The sequence below is a fragment of the Mus caroli genome, unplaced genomic scaffold (assembly GCF_978045245.1).
Source record: "Mus caroli unplaced genomic scaffold, Mus_caroli_1 scaffold_7, whole genome shotgun sequence".
Taxonomy (NCBI): Eukaryota; Metazoa; Chordata; class Mammalia; order Rodentia; family Muridae; genus Mus; species Mus caroli.
In genome coordinates, this window is record NW_028227262.1 from 108754937 (window position 1) to 108780723 (window position 25787).

The 25787-nt window shown below is 37.6% G+C and overlaps 1 protein-coding gene across 1 annotated transcript in view; it reads right to left on the reverse strand.

The window, feature by feature from the left end:
* The window catches only part of Mgam2 (maltase-glucoamylase 2 (putative)), a 77561-nt gene that overhangs the window by 25885 nt on the left and 25889 nt on the right, over positions 1-25787 (reverse strand). The window contains exons 14-32 of the mRNA XM_085840665.1: positions 24306-24423; positions 21312-21483; positions 20683-20799; positions 17153-17307; positions 16921-17005; positions 15984-16040; positions 14771-14895; positions 13909-13997; positions 13126-13175; positions 11499-11672; positions 10022-10177; positions 9286-9519; positions 8225-8379; positions 7049-7217; positions 6119-6215; positions 5579-5691; positions 4816-4941; positions 3255-3383; positions 1113-1220 (exon numbers count right to left, since the gene is read on the reverse strand). Of these exons, the coding sequence (XP_085696791.1) occupies positions 1113-1220; positions 3255-3383; positions 4816-4941; positions 5579-5691; positions 6119-6215; positions 7049-7217; positions 8225-8379; positions 9286-9519; positions 10022-10177; positions 11499-11672; positions 13126-13175; positions 13909-13997; positions 14771-14895; positions 15984-16040; positions 16921-17005; positions 17153-17307; positions 20683-20799; positions 21312-21483; positions 24306-24423 (2429 nt within the window). The remainder of the gene's footprint in view (positions 1-1112; positions 1221-3254; positions 3384-4815; positions 4942-5578; positions 5692-6118; positions 6216-7048; positions 7218-8224; positions 8380-9285; positions 9520-10021; positions 10178-11498; positions 11673-13125; positions 13176-13908; positions 13998-14770; positions 14896-15983; positions 16041-16920; positions 17006-17152; positions 17308-20682; positions 20800-21311; positions 21484-24305; positions 24424-25787) is intronic.

The window sequence follows — 25787 nt, forward strand, 5'->3', positions numbered from 1 at the left end:
ATTTTAAGTGTATCTTCTGCACAATAATATTTTAAATGATTACTTTGCTCTGGTCTTATTCCATTTTTACCTATAAAAACCCTTCTTTACAAGTAAATGTGAAATATGATGCTGAAGAAATGACTGGTTAATGTTCTGCCTTGCTTCCTGACCAAGGCTGGGCCCCTCCTACCTCACTGCATATTCCTCCATACAAGCTTTCCAATCCTTTAGATGTGTTCTCAATATTTTCAAGCTGAATCAATACTTGTTGAAGTATATGTAGCACCAACAGTCTATAGTATTAATCAATCTTATTTGTAATTAGCACTATGTTAACTATATACATGGATAAATCACCAGAGTGTACTTACTGAGCACTTAATGCCTATCTCTCTTCCAGGATTTATATATTCTGAGATTTCAACAGGAAATACTGCTTGCTTCCTTAGAGTTCACAAAATTTCTACATAATTTGTATACAATATTTGGGGGCAATGGCACTTCCTATAACACACTTAAACCAGCTACCAAGAGCTTTAAAAGAGGCCAAATATAACAGCTCATGTCTCAAATCTCAAGTTCCAATGTGTAAGGTGGGAAGGCAGCATTCAAAATGAGAGCACATGCTAGAGTGATAGACTAGAGTGTGATTGATTTAGGAGAGGAGTTTGAATCTAAGAGCTACTATCAACTGGGTTCCAGGAATCCGCATAAATTATCATTGATATCATACATATGGGATGAGGATTAAAGCCATAGGAAAAAAATCCAAAACTACAAGATAGAGTTAGGGTTTTTTTTAATTATTATTGGTCAAAAGTGAATGATTATTTTAAATTTATGTGGTAGAGACACAGAACTCAGAGCCCTGATGGATTATTAATATGGTTTTTAAAACATTCATGTTAAATATGAATGGTGGGAATATCAGATTATTTTTAAGCAATGACATCATTCCATGTTTTAGAAAATTTCACCTGTAATTTTGGGTCTAATGCTTGCTATGCTAAGTAGCATCAGAAAAGATTTCCTCTTGTTTTTATAATGTATTTATTATCCAGCATATATTTACAGAATTTATAGAAACTTATAGTGAGGAAGAGAATATAGCTATCTTTATCAAGTCTTACCTTGCCCCAGACAATGTCATTGGAATCAGGCCATTTGATGAACACATTTTTTTCCTGTCCTCGAATGAATGTGCGATAGTGTGTCTCATTGCCAGAAATGACTGGATCCTGTAGTAAGAGTTTTAAGACAAAAATATGAATGAAACATCTCCAAGAAACTTCCACACCAAAACTGACAGTTCATAGTGCAGAAAGAATTAGTGGCCAAGTAGTAATATTAAATATTTTTCTTTTAAAAGTAGATGTCTTTACTGAGTACATTACCACAATCAGTGAAGTACATTGTTACAGGTACCCAAAGAAAAATGCATAATTCTTAACAATCTCTTTCAAAAAGAGTAAAAAATCTAGTCAATAAATAAAACATCCTCTCCTATAGAAAGTATCTACCCAGAGCTGTAGCTTATGAAATGGGAAGGAGATTTTCTGAAACTAAGAACATAACAGGAGAGATTTTTTTCCCAATCACTCATAGATTCATTCAAAAAGGAAGACAGGCAGGAGAAAAAAAAATTAAAACAATATCAACCTACTGGAACCCTCAGAGTTCCCAGGTACTAAACCACCAACCAAAGTGGACACATGAAAGGATCCATGGCTCGAGCTACATATGTAGCAGAGGATTGCCTTATCTGGCATCAATGGGAGTGGAGGCCCTTTGTCCTGTGAAGGCTCAATGCCCCAGCATAGGGGAATTCTAGGGTGGTAAAGTAGGAGTTGGTAGGTGTGGGGGAGCACCCTCATAGAAGCAGGGGACAGGGGGTATGTGATTGGGATTTTGCAGAGGGGAAACTGGGAAGGGAGATAACATTTGAAATGTAAATAAATAAAATAACCGATAAAAAAGAAAATACTCATGGTTAGTCATAAATTTTGCATGACTATATTTGGAAAACAGCTTCCAAAGGTAAGCTAGACTAGTAAGATTAATATTACCATCAAGAGGAGGGACTATGTACTACATTACCACTGTGTAATAGCAATTTCCCCTTAGGGAAGCAAAAAAAATCTATTCTATGATCCAACTTACAACTAAAGTAGCTATGCCCACCTACTGCATCTCATACTGACCCAGCTCGTCTCTATATTATGCTGGCTTATAACTGTCAAGCAAAATATCACTGTCTGAAATTATATTTAATACTTATTTCTTGAATGTCTTAGTCCGCTAGAATAAGTGATTTCTTAAGATAAGAATGCTCTTTTACTTAGTAATCCGTCCTCTCCCTACAACTCTACAACAATGAACTTCAAACACCAACATTCAACAAATATATCAACTAACAACTGAACAAAAGCCCTACTCTAATTTTGGAAGCTAAAAGATGCATTTTCTGATAACAGCATTCTTTCTTTCTAGATCTGTTTGTGAGGTCAATGAAACCAGTAAAGTCCTGAGATTCATAACTTCTAAGGATGATACCTATATGGATATTTTGGGGGTGATCAAGTGCTTTTGAGATTTTTATTTTAATTACAACATTTCTTCCTTCCCATTCCTCCCTCCAAACCTCCCCAGGGAATACATCTACAAAGCACTCCCATAGCCAAGAGTCAGAGAACATTGAAGAAGAGTAGATGGAAAGACCTTAAGAACTAGAGGATCCTGAGTTTCACTGTGAGATCCTGTCTCCTAGTAACATCAAAAGCTACACCCATAAAATGTCCCCAAATAACCACCCAAATATGAACTGAACAAAAAGGAGACTAATAAACTTGCCAAACTGTACAGGGACAAGCCCAAGACAGTTGTTAGCATCCCTTCTTCCCTGGGAAGAGATGAGACAGACACAGTGGGATCTCCAAGGCACAGCCAGAAGCAGTGCAGAACTCTGTTTTCTGTATTCAGTGTTTCTTTCCACAGTTCTTATTTTAGCAAGAGCAAAATATCAATAAGTGGCATTCCAGAGATACAAAGATATATACTAAAAACAAAATAAAAAATATTGTACCTCTTTTAAGTAACTTTGACGTTTGTTTCCTTCTTTATTTATTTGCTTGAGATTTTTAAAGATATATATTTAAGTGGTTACAGGAAATTTCCAAAATGTACAAGTTTCTTGTACCTGTCACCTACTTTCTCCCAGTGGAATTATTTTGGAACCATTAACACAGGAACCAAAAATCTGTCATAATACTCACCAGAGTGAGAAGGAATCTCATGCCCTTTGTCTTCATTTGATTAATCAGGACACCAAGGTTTTGGAAGCTGGGGCTGAGGGTGAAGTCCAGCTTCCGGTCCATGTAATCAATGTCTACATGCTGGACATCCTACAAAAAACAACAGGCAAGATGCTCAGGGTCCTACAGTAGATATTCTGCAGGTGCAGTAGGTGCTCTGCAGGCTCCACCCCTGCTTCCTGAGCCAGCCTGGGTTCCTTGTCAATTCCAACTTCTAATATATTCCTTTGCATATACTTTTCAATTCCACATGCTGAAACTGTTCTCTGATTCCTGCTCACATATCACTTGTCTACATTCATCATCTGCTTCTCCAACTACCGTACCCTTTCCTTTCCCTTCCTCAATTCCTCTCCTCCCAAACCCTCTAATCTCAAACCTGGTGAGCCCATCAAAGTGCTGATTGAAATGTTCAAAAATAGATAGTAAACATTGGCTAAATAACAGACTGCAGGATCTGATTATTTGTTTGTTTGTCTGTGTGTGTGTGTGTGTTTGTGTGTACACAGCAAATTTCACTAAATTTACTCATTCTAGAAGTGTCTTATTTTATAGCTGCCTGTACACAGCCTCATAAGAGGTTTCTGCACTTGAAACTCACTAACACCGGGGTAAAGTAGTTAATATTCAGATGGAACAAAAAGCAAGCTATTTCATTTTAGACTGAAGTGATAGTCACCTGCCTTGCCTTATGACTCTAGATAAAACTCATTTGGAGAAGCATAGACTTGTAGATAAGCCAAAACTAAGACAAGAATGAGCTGATGAATTAATAGCATTGATGGTGAGGATAAGTGAAATGTATGAATTTTGTTCATCTTGTAATTTTCTTGCATTTTTCTCATCTCTGTTTAACAAGTATATCATAAAATGTATATAAAAAGAGAAAAGCACAGTTTGTATCTATGTATCAAATTATCGTTAGTGAAAAATATCACCTATTCTCATTTTATAATCCTTAGTTTCCCTCCAAAGTCTTAGCAGATATATAAAATCAAGAAAGAGTGCTTGAAAACTGATAATTATACAAGAAGAAAAGTATCTCACATGCATTTGTTTGCTTGTTGATAGCCCCTAACTACTTTCTCAGGATTTAATTGGGGAATTCAATTATAAGATATGCATATATGTTTCAAAGGAAGCAAAATTTGATCTGTAACTGCTTCCTTCATACTCTCACTTCTCCAAAATGCCCATTTCGGAGTTTCTATTGTCATAGCCTGAATAATCCATAGCTACTGCAATATATCCAATGGCAGACAATGAATGCTAGAATCCTGCATCCATCCCAATGCCTGCTGAAGGGTACATATATAACTCTTATTCATGAATCTTACAAATCAAGGCTTATCATGCTAAAAGGTAGCATGTAATATATATATATATAATTGTAAAACATTCTATAAAAGACTATCTCCACAGCTACTTTTCTTTTACTAAAACAATCATAGCTTAAGTTATATGAACCTATTTTCATTTTACAATTAAGATAAAAACCAGAAGCAAAGGGAGAGGGTCATACGTAAGGAATCTCCGCTGCGACCATTGCAGAATATAAATCGCTAATTTCAGCATCACTCTTGTATCCATAGCGACTCAGCTGAAAACCTAAGGCCCAGTATGGAGTCATGGCTGGCCGACCAATCAACTGGAATAAAAATAAAATATCAATTATTACAATTTCATCCTTACATACTTTGTTCTTTCACTTAATCACCATGTCACTCCCCACAATTATTTCTAAAATTTTATATTAGTTGAAAATATTCTAAGTGAAATAAATAGATCATACTAGATTTCATAAGGAAGAAGCTTGATTAATTCTACTGAGTTCTGAGAACTCTCACTCAGGATAAATAAGGAACTCTAGTGTAGAACAGCCAAGGAGGTGAAACACTATAGGTAAGGTTTCTTTATATTGCTGAGCCATTACTCTATAAACCTGAGACCTCCACAATGATTCTTTATTACAGATTCTACAATAGAATTTTGAGCAAATGGTCAAGAGAGAGGTGGGTTCTTAATATGGTGTCAGTACCTCATAGCACTAAAGGCCGGTGTGTCAGCATGAGTAATCATATAAATGAGATCTACAAAGCCACTGTCCAGCAGAAATATGAAAAACTCTTTGAAAAACTGTTTTAGATTTCAAGAAGATTACCAATCCTTTCATGAGAGTACCCATGAGTACAATGAACAAAAGAATCTTATGTTAGTGTTAAGAACATGATATCAATATGCAACAAATACATGATGGTTTGTCAGTGGATAGACATGATTCGAACCTGGGTGTATTGCTGAGTTACAAGTTCAGGTGTTGGACCCAAAACCATATAGAAGTCCAGAATCCCTCCTATGGTGCGGTACGTCAGGGCAGGGGTGGGCTGGAGTGTTACATCTATAAAGATTGGAAAAAGCCAAATTGATAATGAGCTATAAATCACACAGATAGAGAATCTGTACTAAAACTGGCCATTTCATTCTCACTACGTTATATCCACCTCCTCTGGAAAGTCTTCTCTTAAGTAATAGGATTGTGGTGGATTCCATGTGCCTAAAATAAAATACACAGTATCAAATAGTATATGTCACCCTGTGAAAAAGAAGCTAAAGTCTCACAAAAAATAAGCAGCTATGGATAGCCAAAATTTTACACTTGCTATATGGCCTGGAGTATTTCAGAAATCTTGAATTAATAGATAAATAAAATAAAGCCTGTGTATTTTCCTTGCCCTTAAATATCCTTATTTCTAGTAACACCCTTGACTCCATTAGTGTGGTCACAGTTGTATATGGTGGCATGTAAGAGTGCATCTTTGTCTTACCCATGGCATTGCTGTTCAACAGGAGAACCCCATGGGCATTACTATCATCTTCCAATGCCATATAATAAGGGTGAACACCATAGGAATTTTTCTTGTACTGTAAGAAAAAAACAACAGCATAGAGAGACTATATTGTGTATTGTATGGATGCATCACTTGTCAATTTAAAAACTTGCGGCCTATAGGAAAGGATAGAATAGAAAATGGAATATCCAGCAGACAGAGAAAATTCTGAAATAGAGTCAGGTACAAAAGATGCCTCCCAGGAAGGTGTGGCAAGATGGAAGCATGGTGCCTGAGCACAGGTAGCCAACCACATGGCAGGATGAAGGTTTAAATAAATGAATTATTTTAACTTATGATCTAAGTCAGAGAAGAGCCTAGCTATGTGGCCAAAGTATTTAAAAATATATTTTGAGTCTGAGTCTTATATCTGGGCGCATGGAGCCGGGAGGAAGCCATAACGTCTATACAATAAGGTAACTACAAATAGAAACTCCAATAAATTAAATCCATATCACAAAGCAAATGGTGAATGAACTCAGCTGTCATGTTCTTCACAAAGCCTTGTTTGACCTTGTCTTCTATCCTCAGTAAAAATGTGTGAGATCTGTACTCTGGTACCCCTTTTACTATTACATAAATCTATCTTAGCTTTGATTACAGAAATAGACATTGTATCTTTAATTTTTTCAGTCAAACACTTACTGCAATCTTTTAGAAAATATATAAAACTTGTGTTCCACAGAAGTAGAGAAATTAAATATTTTGCAAGCAAAGGAATATGATATGCACCCTTGTGCATTTGAGAGCATAATTGGTTAGTGTGAGGAGAAGCTGATGAATATGGAATATTTACGAACATTGAGTAAGAATCTGAGTAAGTTTATATAAAGAGTACATGATTGCTAATTTTATTCATGTCCTTACTGATGGTGGCTCATCCCGAGCAAACATTCCCCATGTGTTCCAACTCATATTTTTTCTGAAAGATGAATGGTCTGTTTCCCCAAAGCCATAGATGTACTGAGAGGGAAGACGAGTTGAAATGGAAAGGAACATCTCACTGAAGGTGAAGCCAGGAAGCTGAGAATCCCAACTGCAATGCAAAAGCAGACTTTTAGGGTAAGCTAACACATCACTTTTCATTACCCTTTTCAGAATTAATGACTGGTAGAAAAATAAATTTCCTAGAGAATCAAGAGAAATTCATGTTGACTTCAACAAACATGCTCATAATTCTATGTTGTCTCAGGGATTAGGGGTTTTCCTGCATTAATCACAGGCTTGAGAAAACAAAATACAGATTTGGAAGCCTCCAATTATCTGGATCCAAGTTCAAATGTTGTGAAATGACCATCACATAGCAGTGGCCATAATTAAGCTTCAAGTTTTCACAACTGCACTTCTATTCTGTGATTTGTCCCTTTTCTGAGTCATGGGTTTACTGAGAGGAAAGACCATGTCTCATTTATTCTCCTATGACCAGTTTTTAAAGCCTGGTACGTTACTTTGTGGGAACCTATGCATGAGGTCTCCAAAGCTACTGTGAGACAGAAAAATTTGAAACTCTTTAAAACAACTCTTTGAGATTACAAGAAATTTCCTGAAGACAGAAATAGAGAAAACTGGATACACAGTCAAATCAACAAAAGCCCCACACAGAAAAAAACACACATTCCCATGAAAATGATAATCACTAATGGGTCAGGGAACTTCTAAGGCAAAATTCAGACCTTCAACAGTAGGACAAAACCTGGTTGATAGCTTGATTGATGACTGATAACCCTTGCATACTTAATGCTTACTAAGTAGTTTTCTGCTCTCATTAGCAATTACAATAAACAGCAGGTTTTCTTTTTTCTGAAATCAAATAATGTCTTTTTAAAAAAAATCTTTCATTACTTTTTCTGAGTTAATGACTGGTAGAAAAATAAATTTCCTAGAGAATCAAGAGAAATTCATATTGACTTCAACAAACATGCTCATAATTATATGTTGTTTCGGTAATTAGGGGTTTTCCTGCAGTAATTAAAATCATTGTAATTAGATCTACAGTTGCTTTGATTAGAAACAAACAAACAAACAAACAAAAACAGATCTTACATTACAGTACCGGAGCTTTTACGCTGAATTTGGAGTCCAAATGGATTTGTCTTAACACTTACATCATACAAGCAGTTCTCACAGGTGTTAAGTGGTGGAGAAGGGATAGTCAAGGGTACTGGGACCTCATACCTTTTCTTACTGGTACTGTAAATCTGGGAAGGGGAAAAAGGAGTTTATGAGGATTTTCCACTGCTGCTGATACATGTTAACAGTGCCCACTGCAGAAACTGCTAAAACTGTCGGGAGTAAGCTAGAGTCTCGCCAGTGTGTTCCTCACAAAGCAGACTCATGCTTCTCAAGGGGATAGGTTTTAATGACATGTGTGATGCAGAATACTGATCATAAGAGAAGATACAAAACTGTGGTGGGTCTAAGTTCATATCCTGACTAGCTGTCTACTCCTTTCTGATCTTCACTTCTTGAATCTTCTGCTTCTGTATCTGTAAGATAGGGAATTGTATTAATTGTCTGTCTGTCTATCTGACTGTTCATTTGTCTATCTGTCTGTTCATTTGTGAGAGTCTCAGGGTACCTTTGGCTGGCATGAAACTTGCTATTCAGAGCAACAGACCAATTTCCATAGAGATCCACCTATCTCTGCCTATTGACTATTGGGATTAAAGGCACATATTTCCGTGCTGGGCCATTAACAGTCTTTTAATATCCTCATCTGTATAAAGCCTTGAATCAAAAACATCAGTATGAAGAACACTATGTTCTTGTGGTAGTCCTAGCAGTGGGAGTGAGGACTGTCTCTGACTATTTATCCTGCTTTGGGACCTTTCCCTCCTACCGGGTTGCTTCAGCATCCAGTCTTGATATGAAAGTATGTGCCTAGACTTATTGTAACTTTTAATGCCGTATTTGATATCTCTGGGAGGCCTGCTCTCTTTTGAAGGGAAAGAGAGAAGGAAGATGAGGAGTGGATATGGGGGAGACAGGAGGTAAAAGGGAGGAACTGGAAGGGGAGGATGGTGGAAAAACTATAGTTAGGGGGATATAATACATGAGAGAAGGATTACAAAAAAGAAAATCAGCAACTGTCATGTGAGGATTACCTTGACCTGCAGCATATTTTCTGTATGGTAAGTCACACTCAGTTTAAGAGAGCTGATCTTTCCAGAAAGAGGATCAGACACAACTCTTGGAGCTGCAGCTGCCCGGGCAGATGTTGAGTTTTCCAGGAGGGTCAGGTCCATGGTGATGCCTGTGGGCTGGTACTGAATGTTACTGGCAGCATACTGGGGAATGGTGTCGTAGAAACAGGTAGGTACTCCAGGAATCGTTGCTTGCTGGAACAGTAAGAAGAATTCTTGGTGAACTTCTACACTTACAATTTTGAGACTCTAATTACTGAAGGCGCCAGTCAACACAGAATGAACTTCAAAAAAAAAAAGTGGGTTGAATTGCTCCCCACAAAAAAAAAAAAAAAAAAAGATGTTTTAAGCCCGAGTAGTGTGGTAGTGTGCATATGACATGTTAGAGATACTATCTTTGCAGATGATCAAATTAATATGAAGTCATTAAGATGTGCTTTAATTCAATATGATTAGTGTATTTATTAGGAGGGAGAATGCAGACACATGCAAACACCCACTCAGGAGAATGACATAGTTTAAGCAGTGATTAGAATGGCAATGAATTTATTGATCACCTATCACATGGAGTTCATGAAATGCACATCAGCACACCCTTAAAATGGCCATCAAGTCCTCAAACTCTTCAAAGTGCTGTCCAGCTGTTCAGCTACCTGCTGTAATTTTTTTACAGCTTCCTGGTCATTGTGGTCATTACCTCCCAGAGGCACCCCCGCTGCTTGCAGCTTTCCTCGGATACTGCAGGATTCTCAGGGAAGCAGTTAAACTTCTCCAGGTCACTGACTACAAGTTTCCACTCAATAGAGAATTCTTGTCCCAGTTTCAGTTCTGTGAGGTTACTAATGATCAACATCTAGGGAAAGAGAAGACTCCAGTGACAAACCAGGTTATTCAGAGCTATGGAGATATTGCCCTTGGCTGATGGTGTGGAAGTCAGAACTAAGCTCTTTCTCTAGTATCACCCAGAATACTTGGAACTTGCTTGATTCGTAACCTTTTGGAGCCACATGAATGTATGTAATGTGGAGCAGGATCACAGTATGTCTATCAGTTTTAAGCTTGTTATCCAATATGAACTAACCAGTACCCCCAGAGCTAGTGTCTCTATCTGCATATGTAGCAGAAGATGGCCTAGTCAGCCATTATTGGGAAGAGAGGCCCCTTGATCTTGCAAACTTTATATGCCCCAGTACAGGGGAACACCAGGGCCAAGAAGCAGGAGTGCGTGGGTAGGGAATCAGGGTGGGGGAGGGTACAGGGGACTTTCAGGATAGCATTTGAAGTGTAAATAAATAAAATATCTAATAAAGAAAAGCTTGTTATCATTTTGGTGTGATTCTTGTTAATGACACTAATCAATAGCTCAGTTTTATTGAGCATCTATTGCATAGAAGCCAAGCAATGTGACAATCATATTACCATTCTGTAATTGTATTACAGAATTCTGTTTGTGTGTTAATTCTGAAGAGTGGCCCAGTGCTATGAGTATTGTGGCTGTCTCCATGATATAGATTTAATAGCATGCCTAAGATCTTACAATGGGACAATGGGGAGAAAATGACCAGTATCAGTACCTCATTGTGCTTAGTCCTAGAAGTTTTGTTCCTATCCTGTCCTATATGTATTTTCTGGTGGAAGATAGCTTACCTAAGAAACAATGAACTTCTCAGGAAGTAAATGAGTAAGTCAATAAATATAATCTTCTATATTAGTTCATTAAGTAAGGGAAGCACACAATGATAGCTAAGTCAGACTATAGCTTATGTTTTTCCCACTTACATTTTATGTGAGAGCATGAAAAAAGCTTATAGTAACTGTAACAAGAAAAAGTATCAACTGCATCTCAAGGGTGGGTCTAACTTCAACAAGGGACAAACTGCAAATACCCCAGAACCTCATTTTTACCATTCCATCAGAGGACATCTTATCTAGTTTTAAGCAGAAAAGAACTTCTAATAGGGCACTAATTCTTGTTATCTTCTTTAAAGTTTCAATGCTAATATGAGGAGGGATTCATAGTTGCATGCACACATTTCTTCTATGACAAGATGGCTGTCCCAAGAAAAAAAATGTCTCTGTGACTATCCAAACTCACAAAGGCAAAGGAGGGAAAGCTATCAGAATCCCAGGACAAGGCTTTCAGCCAGAGTCCCACAGATAGAATGATCTCTCACCTTTGCTGAAGCATTGTAGTTGTAGCTTGAAATGGGGATGATATTGTTATTCGTTAAAACATTGCAATCAGTTGGTTCTTTGTCCATCCCCAAGATTCTGATGTCTGTGAACTTGATGTCATTGGAATCTCCATAAATATAAAAATTATTTATAATTTTTGCCTGTAAACTATTCTGGGGAGGAGGGAGAAAGTCATTTTAAAGATATAAATATTCACATTCAGCATCTACATGATGTCTTTTTATCTGTTTTTATTATCTAAGTTCATTTTCATTTCTAAGTTGATCAATGACTTCTCCTAGGGCAGGTGTTGACTCAGACACCAGCACTCTCCTCTTTTGGGTAAGTTGGGTAAGTGTTTCTTTTCAAATTTTATTGCTCAGAAAATATTATCACAACTTATAAGTTTCAGTAGTTACAAAGCAAAAAAAGAAGACCCAAGCATACACAAAATCCAAGTGGCACATACACACACACACACACACACACACACACACACACACACATGTTCTACAGTAATTTTTAACTTAGTGTTAATGATAAAAGCTAAATTTCATGAATGCTTAATATATGTCAGACACTATGCTAAGTGTCTTGCATATATTATCCCATTTGGATGACTCGGCAAACTATGAAGTTGAAATCCCTATTTTTAAAGATGGAGGCAATTCATAGATAAATTAAATGACTTATTTATAGAAACAGAGTTAAAAATTAGCAAAGCGGAGCTAAACCCAGAAGTAGATGGGGCTGCACTCCGAGGTAAAGTAGCACATTTTGCTAATTATACAGAGTACAAAAAGGCTCCAGTGGTATTTGCAAGAATTTTAAAAGCAATACAGAGGAGGAGGGATCTGTTTCCAAAAGGTGCTGGGCTATCTGGTCCTATATAGGCAAAAAGTTGAACTTTGACCTGAGTCTAACATATATGAATTAGTTAAAATTGATCATAAGTAATAAAATAGATACAGATAATAACACTTCTTTGGAAGGGGGGTTAAACATCAGAGAACACTGAGGTTCTAAGACCAGGTAGAGTTCTTACACATGGCAACAAGAGGCATAGTCCAGCAAAGAAAATAACAGCAAGCTGGGAATACCCAAATTTCAATATTTGCTTTATAAAAGTCTTTAAGAAGAAAAGAAAAGCCTAAATACAGAAGAAAGTATTTGCAAAGCACATGCTTAATGAAGTATAGATATTAAAAATGAGCTGTTAACTAATGCCAAAAAGCCTCTAGTCAGAACATAGACAAAGATGTGATATTTTATGCAACATAATATAAAAGAGATAGGTAGACATATGCAAAGATATGATTAGACATTGAATAAATAATAAAACAAACTACTGTCCCAAGCAATTGCCACACAGGATGGGTAAAATGAAAAATATGGAAAGCTTCAAATACAAGTAGTTATGTAGAAAAACAGTATCACTTATTTATTAATGGATAAAATATAAAATAGACAGACACTCTGGAATAGTCCAGATGTTTCTTACATTATAAAAAAATGCACTAACTTATGACTTAGGCATAAATTTTAGGGAAATAAAAACACATGTAGAACACTAAAACCTTTAAAAAAAAAAGAACTAAATGTATAGTCTATGAACGCAGTACTTACAGATGCAACAGAAAAATCATAGAGAATGTACTTTCTTTCAGACACTGTGCCTGAAAGAGATGAAGTAATATGTATATACTGTTACTATGGGAGACAATGAAATTATGGAGTCACATCCTCCTTATTTGAATTCATCTGTATACAGTTCTGCTCAACCAAAAGACCATGTTTGCCGATCTATGTAGAACCTTAATAGACAACTTCCTCTGAAGTCTCATGGCACTCTACAGCTTGACTTGCTAGCATTTAAAATATTTTAATGTCTCTATCCTCTTGACCTGTGAACTTTTCAAGGTCAAAGTTGATGGCATATTCATCTCTATGTGTTTTGCATGAAGCATAATAATAGGTATGGAATATTTACAAATTCTAATTCTATTAATCTCAAAGCTTCTCTCTGGTAGTCATGTCACATTTTACAGTACAAAACAAAAGACCTACATCACATATATCTTTCTCAATGGTAACTGAAACAGTGTCTTGCTAAGCTAATAACCAAAAGGTATTCCTTGATGTTAATGGTGATATGCAGTAAAGAATCAAATGCAATACTATTCATACTTTGGCCATGTCAATAACACATAAGGTTTACATGTGAAGTCTATTTTAATTCATTGTCCTTAGATAATGGAACTTTTATAATGAGTTTTAATTTTCTAAGATACTAAAATTTTCTATGATACTAAAATATATCCCTAACTATGGATTTGGTACCTCACTGCAAAGCCTTTAGTGATGAATTCTTACTAAGAAACACAACTATGATCAATGGGAAAAATCTACCTTTAGACACACCATCATCCCAATACAGCTGGCCCTTTGCCTCACGCTTATAATCCAAAGCAATGATGAGTCCCATGGGATTCTTCCGGCTGAGGAGAGCAATTCCAAGTTTCAGACAATGAACAAAGGCAGAAACAGATTAATTTGGCCCTTGATGAATCTACCCCTTGATGCCTAGGGCTGTATCCTCCAGAGTGTATCCCAGAAATTGAGTAGATGTTAGCATTTTGTAAAAACATGGTGTGAAAAAGTAGCAGAATGTGGAAAAGAGAGAATGTAAGAACAATGGTGGGGTGAGGTGGGTTTGTGATCATTTTAACGAGGCTGATTAGATCCTGTGACAGGCACTCTTGTAAGTGTGCTCCAGATACTGTCCTTTATATTAATTCAGTTATCCCTCACAAAGGTGAGGCCATCATCCCCTCCAGTTTACCAGTAGCAAATGTGAACACAGACATACTGTCCAACGCTAACACATGTAGGATGTTTTCAGGCCAGAGTTTGAACTGAAATTCTGCTGCAGAATCTGAGCCTTGAAACTCCAAACAATATTGACTTTTGCCCCCTACTAAATTCTTCTCATGTATTGGCAGATGCACCTTAAGATAATGTCTGACCATAGGGAAGCTCTTGTGAAGATTATTTTGATTATTCCTATCATCTGATTCAATCCAAATAGACAAAAAAAAAAATGAAAAAGAAAGTGAGACTATGTTTATCACTCTAAAGACAATTTGAGACCAGCCTTGAAAGGAGAAGATTGCTGACAGTAGTGGTATTTCATTTGGCCCATGTACTCTTGATCCTTGCTTGTTTCCCCCATGAAGCCTCACTAAGCTTCAGAGTAGACACAGGAACTTACCTGGCATTTGTGGTTCTGCTTGGCTCCTGGGTGGGAAATATGTAGCCACCTCGAAGGTGAAGTCCTATCCTGTCACTTGGTAATGGCATGTCTATAAACTGTTTCCTTTCTTGGATAGCCAGTCCCTAAGCAACAAAAGGAAAACAGACCAGATAGGAGACTGCAGCCAGGAAAAACCCTAAAGATCCTCTACTTCAGTCAACTTTGCCTTAGAGACAAGAAGATGGGGATCTCCAAAGTGAGGCAACTTCCCCCAAAGTATATGTGTAGCAGAGAGCAGATCTGAGACACCAACCTAACCACCTTGTCTGCCTCACTATACTGTGGTGTGCTATGGTTTGCATCTTGGCTGTCCTCTATGAAAATATGTGTTAAGGACCTGGTCCCAGACTCAATGGAATTGAGAGTTGTTAGAAACTTCAAGGGTGGGGTTAGCATGAGCTTTTACGTTATTAAAAGTGTATGCTCAGTGGGAATTGTAAGGCCCTGATCTCTTCCTTTTACTGTCTGTCACTTTCTAACCATGAGATTTTGTTCCTTCTTATGCTTTCACCAAATAGTCTGCCACCAGCCAAAAGTAATAAAACCAAAGACTAGAGCTTTGGAAATCAAAGGCAAAAATATAGAGAGCCTTTCTCCTTATAACCTTGTTATCTTGGATATTTGTTATAATAACAGAAAGTTGACTGACTTACTGTGATTTCCACACTGAGCTTGAATTGTCTGCTTTCCACAGACAACAGCTAATGACGTGATTAGTCCCAATTATCAGCATAGCAGTCAGATTGAGATGGCTGACACAGTGAGATTCAATAAACTTATTGCAGATATTAAAAATGGCTTCCACTGTGACATGAAGGGCAATGTCCCTCTAAAGTTCATATGTTGGAACCTAATATTGTATGTGATACTATGAAAAAGTGATTTCTCTGGACAAGTGATTGAGTTATGAAAGCTCAGGGAGAAGTTAGCATTGGTGAAGTGGAGAAGACCTTGATCTTGGACTTTACAGCCTCCAAGGACTGAGGACAATAAAGTGCTGTTGTTTATAAATTATCAAGTGTGAAGGTTTTTATTATCCCATCCTGAATGGACTAAGATGGCTCAAAACATTACCCATAATCAAGTGATTGTAAAACCTTGTGTTATCTTACCATGAACTCCCAAGCCTTTTGGTTCAACATTGTTCTCTGCTAGAAACCACTTCACTTACCGTCTCATAGTCATACCAGATGGCATCTGGGATATAGGCTTTCACTTGGTCCATGCCCTAAGAAAATAAAGTCAGTAAGCAATATTAGCGTGTGTGTAAACACATGCACACACACACACACACACACACACACACACACACCTTTTATAGTTTAAAGATGACCTCCATCCACATGGCTGCCCACGGCTATCTGAATAATCCTAAGAGCCATTTGAGATCCTCCTGTTACACCAATAAAACATGGGAACCCAGAAAGGCCAAACCCTTTATTCAAAGCCATGTTGTACCTAGAAACTATGTTCATTTGGTTTCTGTTTTCCTGCATTTTCTAGAAGCAGAGAATTTCATGTTCAGAGTTTCACTGTCCATTAGTTCAGAGTAGACTAAGCCAACCATATCCACAGCAGAGCAAAGTCACTTGTTGATTAGATATAATTGAGACATCACCAGCTCAAAGAGCCTTTGTTATCTTTCTCTTTTTTCTGGCTTGCAATCTTTGCAATGCTTTTAAACAAGATAATCAGTATAATAACAATCTTTCCCCAACACCTTACTTCTCACCCTTGCCCATGGTTGTATCTTCCTATACTCTACTTTCTCCCATTATGCCTCTGCACACTTATTCTGTCTTCCCAACCCGTCAGGATGAGAAGATATCAAAATGCTCAACACACATACACAGATGTACACACACCAAGAGACAAGTCCATGTCATTGTATGACCATGTGCCTAATAATGTAGGTTTAAATGTAATTTTACAACATAGAAACTGTTTAGTTGATGTATCATTGGAACCAAGAATTCTTATTTTCCAAACACTCATAATTGTTCTCATTTATATTTATATTTAGACTTAAGTACAATCATATCTGCTCCGCTATAAAGCTACGAGGACAACTGTAACATCCCATCCCATTATTCCAGTAACAAACATACTTCATACAACACGGGTGTGATGAGGAGTCCGGGCCCCCATAAGAACTGCTCATGCACTGCCCATGTTGCTGGGTCCTGATAGAATCTATAAGACACAAAGCACACACAGAGTCAAGTGAGTGCAGTTTCCAAATGGAAGCAGTCACCCATTGCATGTCTTAATAGACCTTGTTATACTGCCAAGGTGAAGGTAATTTGTGATCTGAAGGGGAGCCTTGTCCTAGAAACTCACTCATGTACCAGGGGTCTTGCTACTGTCTCTCCCAGTGTGTGAGCTCGGTAGAAGAGGGTGTAGAGATAGGGCAGTAAGGTGTAGCGAATGTTCAAATAATGTCTTGATGATTGCAATAGCAGAGAGTCATTGCCAAAGGCAACAGGGTCTTGGTCCTAGAAAGAAATGGAAGCAATTAGTGAATATTTCTATTGTGGTACAGAGCTTTCTCATACAAAGACAGTCATGTTCTTTGGTTTGGAGAAGGATGAAACATTTTCAGAATGTAGTTGTTTACTTTGTTTTATAGCTGAAAAATATCAAAGATGACATGATTTTTCCAATGATGCACAAGGAGGTAGTTTTCACTTCATGAAGTCTTCTGAGGCCAGACTATAGCAGTCTTAGGTGACGAGAAGATACTTTAAGGGTTTCAGTGGGTGTAAAAGAGCCAAAGGGGATCTACTCTTTCCAAAGACACTTCAATAGATATCTGAGGCATTTTATATTTCACTTGAGAGATGACAACAACAATCATTTGTTTTAAACTTAGTTTTACAGTTTAGAAATCCATTCACTTTTGTTTTATTACCTAACTGTGAGCTAACTTCCAGAACTTTTCTTTCTCTGGACTTTTGTAAATTTGCAACTTTTAACCTTTTTGTGTACTTTCCTCTGGAATTGTTTTAACCATTATAGTTCGTTTCATTTTTTACATACCAAAGAAAATGGCCTTTTATGTACCTTGGCATAATAATACAACTTGTAAAAAGATAATAAGGACAGATTTGTGCAAATTTCATCAACAAGCAAACAAAGAACACCTCAGCAGAGATATCTGGTTTTCATTTGCTGTCAGTAGTAAGCACTCACTTTGTTCACTCTCTATGTAGTTCGGAAGATATGAAATATATCTATATAGAGTTTGAAATAATATGAACTAAACTACATAGAGTTTGGAAGATATATATTTCTTCCAAATTATACATATATATCACATGATAAAAGCTGAATTTTGGGGGAAAATGTGTGAATCTATCCCTTTGCTTTTCTCTATAATAGGCCCAACTCCTTCCCAAATATAGTCATTTTATGACCCTAATGTATGGCTCATGAAAACACTGAGGATAAACACAGCAGAAAATGGTGGGTTTGGGCATCCATCAACTGTCTTTCAGCTGAGAAAATCTGGAGATCTGCTGGATGTTGTGGTACCTGGAACACTGAGATATATTTTGAAGCCTGAAGAATCCTGCTCTATCTAACTGACTGATGATTAACTCAAGTGCAAATCATAAAACTGAATCAATGAAAAATATTGTTTCCATTAGTTACCTCATTTGTTTTATGAGATTATATATAAATTCTAATATATATTTTATATGCTAAAATTTTAACATGCAACATTAAGTGTGCCAAAAAGTATAAGCTGAGTTTTGAGGTCTTGCTAAAAAGAATGGGATATAAATAGTCTAACTACCAATTCCTTACACTGAACACTAGCTAAATAATAATGCTATGAATATATTGAAGCACACAAAATATATGTTGCATGACCCCTATTTGTTTCACCTTCCAAATTTCAATTTAAAAGGGTATACAGAGTTCTTTATCTTAACTAGCTCTTTACTCTGGTCACCTTGTGAGCTGAGTGTTGTTATCTACATGTGCATTGACAAGACAGGCTTTGTGAACACTGCCTACATTCCCTGTCCCATTCACCTTCAGAAACACTCATAGCATTCCAAACCACGAACGAATAAAGGAACCCAAGAATAAAATACTATGAAGATTGACTCTGCATCCTCCAAGAAAACGCATTTCATTGCACAAAGGCAAGAACCAGATCAAAATGATCATGAACTTACTCAAAAGAGCTGCATTTTTAAAAATTTTTGGTATATGTATATGTGTGATATGAATATGGGTATATTGTATACATCTCATGTATGTGGATATATATTTTTTGTCTGAGTTAGGGTTTTAAACACCATGACCATAAGCAACGTGGGGAGCAAAGGGTTTATTTTGTGTACACTCCCATGACACAGTCTATCATCAAAAGAAGTCAAGGTAGAAACTCAGGACAGGAACTCAAATCGAGAACCTTGAGGCAGGAACTGATGGATTAACTGAGACACTCAAGTTCATTTTTTAGAGCATTCAGGACCCATGGGTAGTAACACCAATAGTGATCTGGGTCTTCTTACATCCTACATCAATTATCAATCAAAAAATGCACCAAAATTTGCCCAGAGGCCAAATCTGGTGGTAGTATTTTTTTTTTCTCAGTTGAGGTTTATCTTCCAATATGTCTCTATAGTTTGTGTCAAGTTGACATAAAACTAGCCAACACACACACACAAATGCAGTTGTTTGGGTGTGAGTTTGGAGGCACAAAGTTGATGTTGAGTGTCTTCCTTGGTACACTTATTTATTGAGGCAGGATCTCTTGCTGAGCTGGAACTCAACAATTCAAGATAGTCTATCTAGCCTGCTTATTTTGAGGATTCTCTCTCTCTCTCTCTCTCTCTCTCTCTCTCTCTCTCTCTCTCTCTCTCTCTCTCTCTCTCTCTCTCTGATGTTTTAATCACAGGCCACTGCCACACCTGCCAAGCTTTTACCAGGGTTCTGGTCTTCCTAAGTCTGCTCATCACGTTTGTGCAGCAAGCATTTTATCCATTCCTTACCTTCAAGGCCACTTTAGTGAGTTTATTAAAACCAAAGCCATTTGGTTTAAAATATTTCAATTGCAGCTTATTTTATTAAAATAAAAGAAAATTACTTTACTTGTTGCTCTTGCATTATAAAAACCTTAAGAAGGACTTTAAAATACTTCTGTAGACTTTCCCATTAAAAATATTATTTTAGATAAAAAGAATAATGGTAGAATGAATCATGGGAAACGACAGAGGGATGGTCTTCCAAACTTTTCAAGATAAAAAACATTTTAAACTGACATACCCCTCCATAATCTTTCTCCCTTGTTTATGAAGGATCTTCTTTACATTAAGTATATTAATATTAGTGTTGATATATAGATTAACATATTAATCTAAGTTATTTTAATAATTTTATATTAGTATAAAATTGATCTCCCAGTGTCCTATGTTCTACAAAGTTATGACAAGCAATTGAAGCACTATAGATTTTGTTGGTTGTGGTAGTACTATCGAATTTAGGGCCCCACATGTGCTAACTTCGTTTGTTTTAAACTGGTTTATGCAAACCAGACTGGCCTAAAACTTGCAGCAATCCTCTCACCTCTGTTAGTTGAGTGCTGTGATTTATAGGCCAGTGCCACCATGCCCCGCTACCAGCATAGAAGATATGCCAAAAGTTCTTATACCTTTGTGGATACATTTTTGACAGCAACTCAACATATAAATATCCATCCTTCCCAAATTTTCATCTGTACACTCTGCCTTTTAGATGTGTCATTCAAAATGTAACTACTCTCATGAAGCAAAGGGACAGTATATAGGACCCCTCTTTGAAAATAGGTAGGTGTTATCCATGAATGTCCTATCATTTCTCTTGTTGGAACTCACCCAGTATTCAGGACCATTGTGATTCCTGGATAGTGGGTAAAATGCTCCGAGTTGCATCCACCTTGTGCAGAGGTCTATGGAGACATTGTTTTTATAGCCACAGATGTTGGCTCCGACCTGAACACACATGCAAACAAAGTATTACTATAAAGGCAAAAATCATTGGCTGTGTTATTGTCTAGAGAAGGAAAGAAAACTCTTACTAATATTATTTGATGTTTAAAAGATCCCAAAGTCCCAGAACAAGCCCCAGTCAAATGAGAGAAACATGAAGATGCTCATTATAGGATACACTAGGCAAACTGACTAGATGGGGCGCCTGTTTTGACCTCATCATTCAGTCTCTGATCTCATACCTACCCCTTCACTGTTCCTCTCCTGACAGGATTGTCTTTTCTTATACTCACACATTTGATTCATTGTAATTCTCTCCTACTGACAGAGACTGTATGGAAGATACACCAGTGCTAACATTTATATCATTCTCTCTTCAGAACCATCTTACAGCACACATAGAAATTGATTTTGCCAAAACATAGACACTGAAACATGTTCCTTAGCCTGTCAGACACCTGAAAGAATGGTAACAGAAAGAGTAACAAAGGATCAAGGGTGGGAATGAGGCTTACCAGGGGGATGCCAAACAGATTAAACTCAAGGATGCTGGGGATGGACCATCTGAGATCATCCCAGGTGGCTGCATTGTTTCCCAGCCAATGACCAGCAAACTTGCCAGACCCAGCAAAAGTAGACCGTGATAAGATAAAGTTCCTCGTGGAAGAGGAGACAGCATCCAGGGCCCTGAAAAAAATTCCAGCTGGTTGTATGTGAGGCAGTCTGTGACTGTCTAGGATTCAGTTTAAGCCAGGGACAGCAATTGATTTTTCAACCAAATGGGAAACAACAAAAACAAATATTAAAAAGTAGATTTGTTAAGAAGTTTGCCATTTTTAAGACTTTCTCCTCTCTTCTGTGTGAGGCTTACCATCTTCTATAAGATAATATGGATCAGTTCCGGTCTGTGAAGAAATTTTTCTGAGTTCCTGTACTCCTGATTACAGGTTTGTTTGGTTTTGGTTTTGGTTTTGTTTTTTGTGGTGTTGTTGTTGTTGTTGTTGTTGTTGTTAATGAATTCTACATCGTGTTGGATCTGATTTTGTTCCAGCTGTTTTGGAGGACACTAGTTGTCATATGCCACAGAAAGTTAGATTGCGGCCCCATCTACTCTAACCACAGTGTTTGGAGATTTTTTGTTTTGCTTAGTTTCTTGCACCCTTTCGTCCAGACCTTGTGGCCTGGTTTATAATCCTTCTTCTCATAATAACCCTGGTTCAGGCTCAGGCTCAAGCTCAGGCTCAGGCTCAGGCTCAGGCTCAGGCTCAGGCTCAGGCTCAGGCTCAGGCTCAGGCTCAGGCTCAGGCTCAGGCTCAGGCTCAGGCTCAGGCTCAGGTTCTGTCTTGGTGTGTACTGCATGACAGTTTACCCTCATTATCTTTATTGCACCATGAATCATCAGTAAGAGCCTACACAAAGTGAAACTGAAACAGGATTGGGCATGTAGCTAAGAGGTCAGAGAAGGCCTTTATGCAGCATGGATTAGAGAACATGCATCTTAGAAAAAAAAATTGTTTCAGAGAACTTTCTATTTCTCTTCCTCGCCTATCTGTGTCTGCCCTTTAAATAATCATTTCTTGAGCTCTGAGAAAATCTGCCTCCTTTCATCCCAGAGAGAGAGATACATTTCATTCAGTCTAGCACACTGCTGGTTGTCCCCAAACTTGGCTCAGACTCCACTTAAGTCTGAGCTAAGCCTTCAGCAGATCCATGCCTCCAGTTCTCAGGTGCTGGGTCACTGAATGAAAACTTTTGACTTGTGAGTGACAACAGACCGGTGTGAGGAAGTAACTAAGGTTGGCCCAAACATTGACTTTTTAAATCCAACACTACCTCATACCCAAAGGCCAAGGTACATTTACCTCTACTGTTTTCTAAAAATTTAGCCCGTTCCTCTAAGCCCAGGGATGTCAGAAAGGCACTTTGGTCTTAATGAGTCACCTTTAAACAATTAACCATCGCTTTTAGAATATACTAGAATATATTAACCAAACCAATTATGCTTTTATAGCACTTTTATCACACAGGGACACTGGCAGTGAAGCAACCTGAAACCCTTTTCCTTCCCAACATTCCCTGCTGCGTGTGACTTCGTCACTCTCTGTCGCAACCCTCTGTTTTAGACACAAGCATCTATGAGGAAAGCATAGATATTTTGAGATGTTGGTAAAAGTCTGTTTTCATTCCCAGGTTTCAAATTGAGGCTCAGGATGCTGAACTTTATGTCTTTCCAGGAGATGCTGGTGTTGCCTGCCCTTGAACACCACTTTGAATTGGTAGAAAATACAATTATTTAGAGATAGTTTAAAGCCAGAGAGGTAAGTAAATGGGTAGTCAGTAATGAGGAAAATAGGGAGGACTTGAATTAAAAGGTGATTGTAAATGTGTAAGAGGTGATAATAATAAAATTTCAAAAGTAGAAACAAAGTGATTTCTAAATTATCAGAAAAAATTTAAAGATGATGTGAAGGTTATCATTTGAGATTCTGAGAGTTAACAATGGCATTGCTCCTAACAGAGACACAGAATTTAAAATGATCAGTCAGTCTGCGGTGGTTAGTGTGAAAACTAAGCAGTACTATGTGATTGGCACTTACTACGCTGTGAGACACTGCAAAGGGAGCAGGCTTAAGATACTTATATGCATATACATTACATGGGTGTGTGTATGCATCCTCTCTCTCTCTCTCTCTCTCTCTCTCTCTCTCTCTCTCGTGTTGGCTTGCACATGTGTGTGGGTGCAATTGTCCCTGGAAGCCAGGATCCCCTAGAATTGAAGTTACAGGTAATTATGAGCTATTTAACATGGCTGCATGAACCACACCTCTGCAAGGTGTGTGAGTGTGAGAGTGTGAGTGTGAGAGTGTGAGTGAGTGAATGTGTGAGCGTGTATGTGTGTGTGTGTGTGTGATTGTGTGATTGTGTGAGTTGTGTGAGTATGTGTGTGTGAGTGTGAGTGTTTGAGTCTGTGTGTTAGATTGTGTGTGTGAGTGTGAGTGTGTGTGTATTGTACTTGTACGTGTGCATGTGTGTGTGTGTGTGTGTGTGTGTGTATACACTCAGAGAAAAGAACTGAACAGAGATAAGGGAGAAGGCTGAGATACAGCATATTGTTAGATGAAAGTAAGACAACTCAGGAAAACTTGAATTTAAAAAAAAAACATAAAATTTTAAAAAATTCCTAAACTCTGTGGTGACCTTTATACATTCAGTAACGGCACCATGGCTGTTTTTCCATTGTGGCCTCCAACTGCCTTACATTTTATTGCCCATGAATGTCACTGAAATGACAGTTTACCTTAATCATAAACCAATCAAAATTAAATTTACATAGAAAATCAAATGTTACACACCTTAAATACTACTATGTGCCAATTTCCGTATTTCTATACTTACAAATAATATTTGAACAACATATTTATGCGTGAGAATGCCATCTACTTGTTATCTCCCACATTTCACCTCCCACCTCCCCAAATCTAGAATCAAGTAAACAACCAAAGCCTTACAAGTTTGTGGCTTTTGCCATGGTGTAGCCATACAAGCTATGGACGTCATAGTGAAGGCCTGAGTAAAATTCTGTGTCCATGCAGAGGGTGCTTACCAACAGGGAGCCATTCAGGATGCCTAGAGAAAACACACAGCAGTGGGGGTAATTCTCCCATCAAACAACTGTAACTAAATAGACATCTAATCCTTTCCTCATTATTATTCCTTTGCCAATCCCCTGGCAAAACCCTTTTCATGTTTTAAGTGCTATTCTTTACTGTTTCTACATCAGGTCTGCATTGAACCAGCTATGAGTCCCTGGAACTCACAAAGGATGGTGGTAAGCGGAGGCATCTGAGTAAGCTGCACAATGAAGCACCTACTCTCTATCTGCACATACATAACCTAAGAGAACTGCATGCACAATGCTTAGGGATGACTGATGTGTATAGGGGCACATTCACTTTTATATCACAGCTTTTTAAAAAGTAGGAGTCATGTGACATCAGATATTTTCATGAGAACTTTGAGAATCCATGGTGTGGCTTTTCTTTTTTCATTTTTTTAAAAGCTAGAATGCTCCATGTTTTATACTCATTTTCTCTCTCCTCTCTGTGCATGTTACCTGATATCGTTCTCAGTTTTGGTTTCTTACTAAGAAGTATAACTTCAGGAAGAGGTGTGACAAGGAACAAATTAAGATTAAAACTTTCCCATCAGCCATGCTGAAAAAAAAATTGGAGCTGGAAAGTTAACTGGATGATAAGCTGTGGGGAAAATTCTATTTCTTGCAGTTTGTGAAAATCACAACTCTGTTAACTGTGGGAAGAATACTAAAATTTTCCTAAGGCCAAAAGTAGTCACACCTGTATCATTGTCATGCTAACATGTAGTGTGGGACCATAAAATCATTAGAAGTGGTTCAGTTAGGAAGCAATATTTTAGTTTCATGTGAATGAACAAATGACTGTGAGGACAGAATGAAGTGTGTGTCTGAGCAACCAGACAGTGATTCAACGGGAATTTATAGAGAAAAACAAAAACAGGACACTCACCAAGAATAATATTAAGAGATTAAGAAACAAAAATGATAAATGGATCTAGAATAGGAATAAAAGAGGTAGGAGACCCAGACCAAGGAAAGAAGAAAGCTGTTAGGTAAGCATGACAAAGACTTTGCAAACATTTAAATGGTTTAAACTCACAAACACACACAAAAAAATCAGCACCCCTTCAGTAACCAAAAGGGAGCTGAAAAGCAGCCAAACCTTAGTTTCAGGGATACATAAAGGATGGACAAACAGAAGAACATTGTTAAAGGCTGTCCAGATGCCCATCTACTCTAGAAGTATTCTAGAAGTTCAAGGCCTTGATACAAAGATTAACTTATTTAGAAGTTGATGTGTGCCTATGAGACAAGATTCTGGCAAAGAAATATGAACAACATAAGTAAGAAACTTACTCCATCTTGTGTGTCTAGTTCCTGCCTTGTTCCTGAGGGA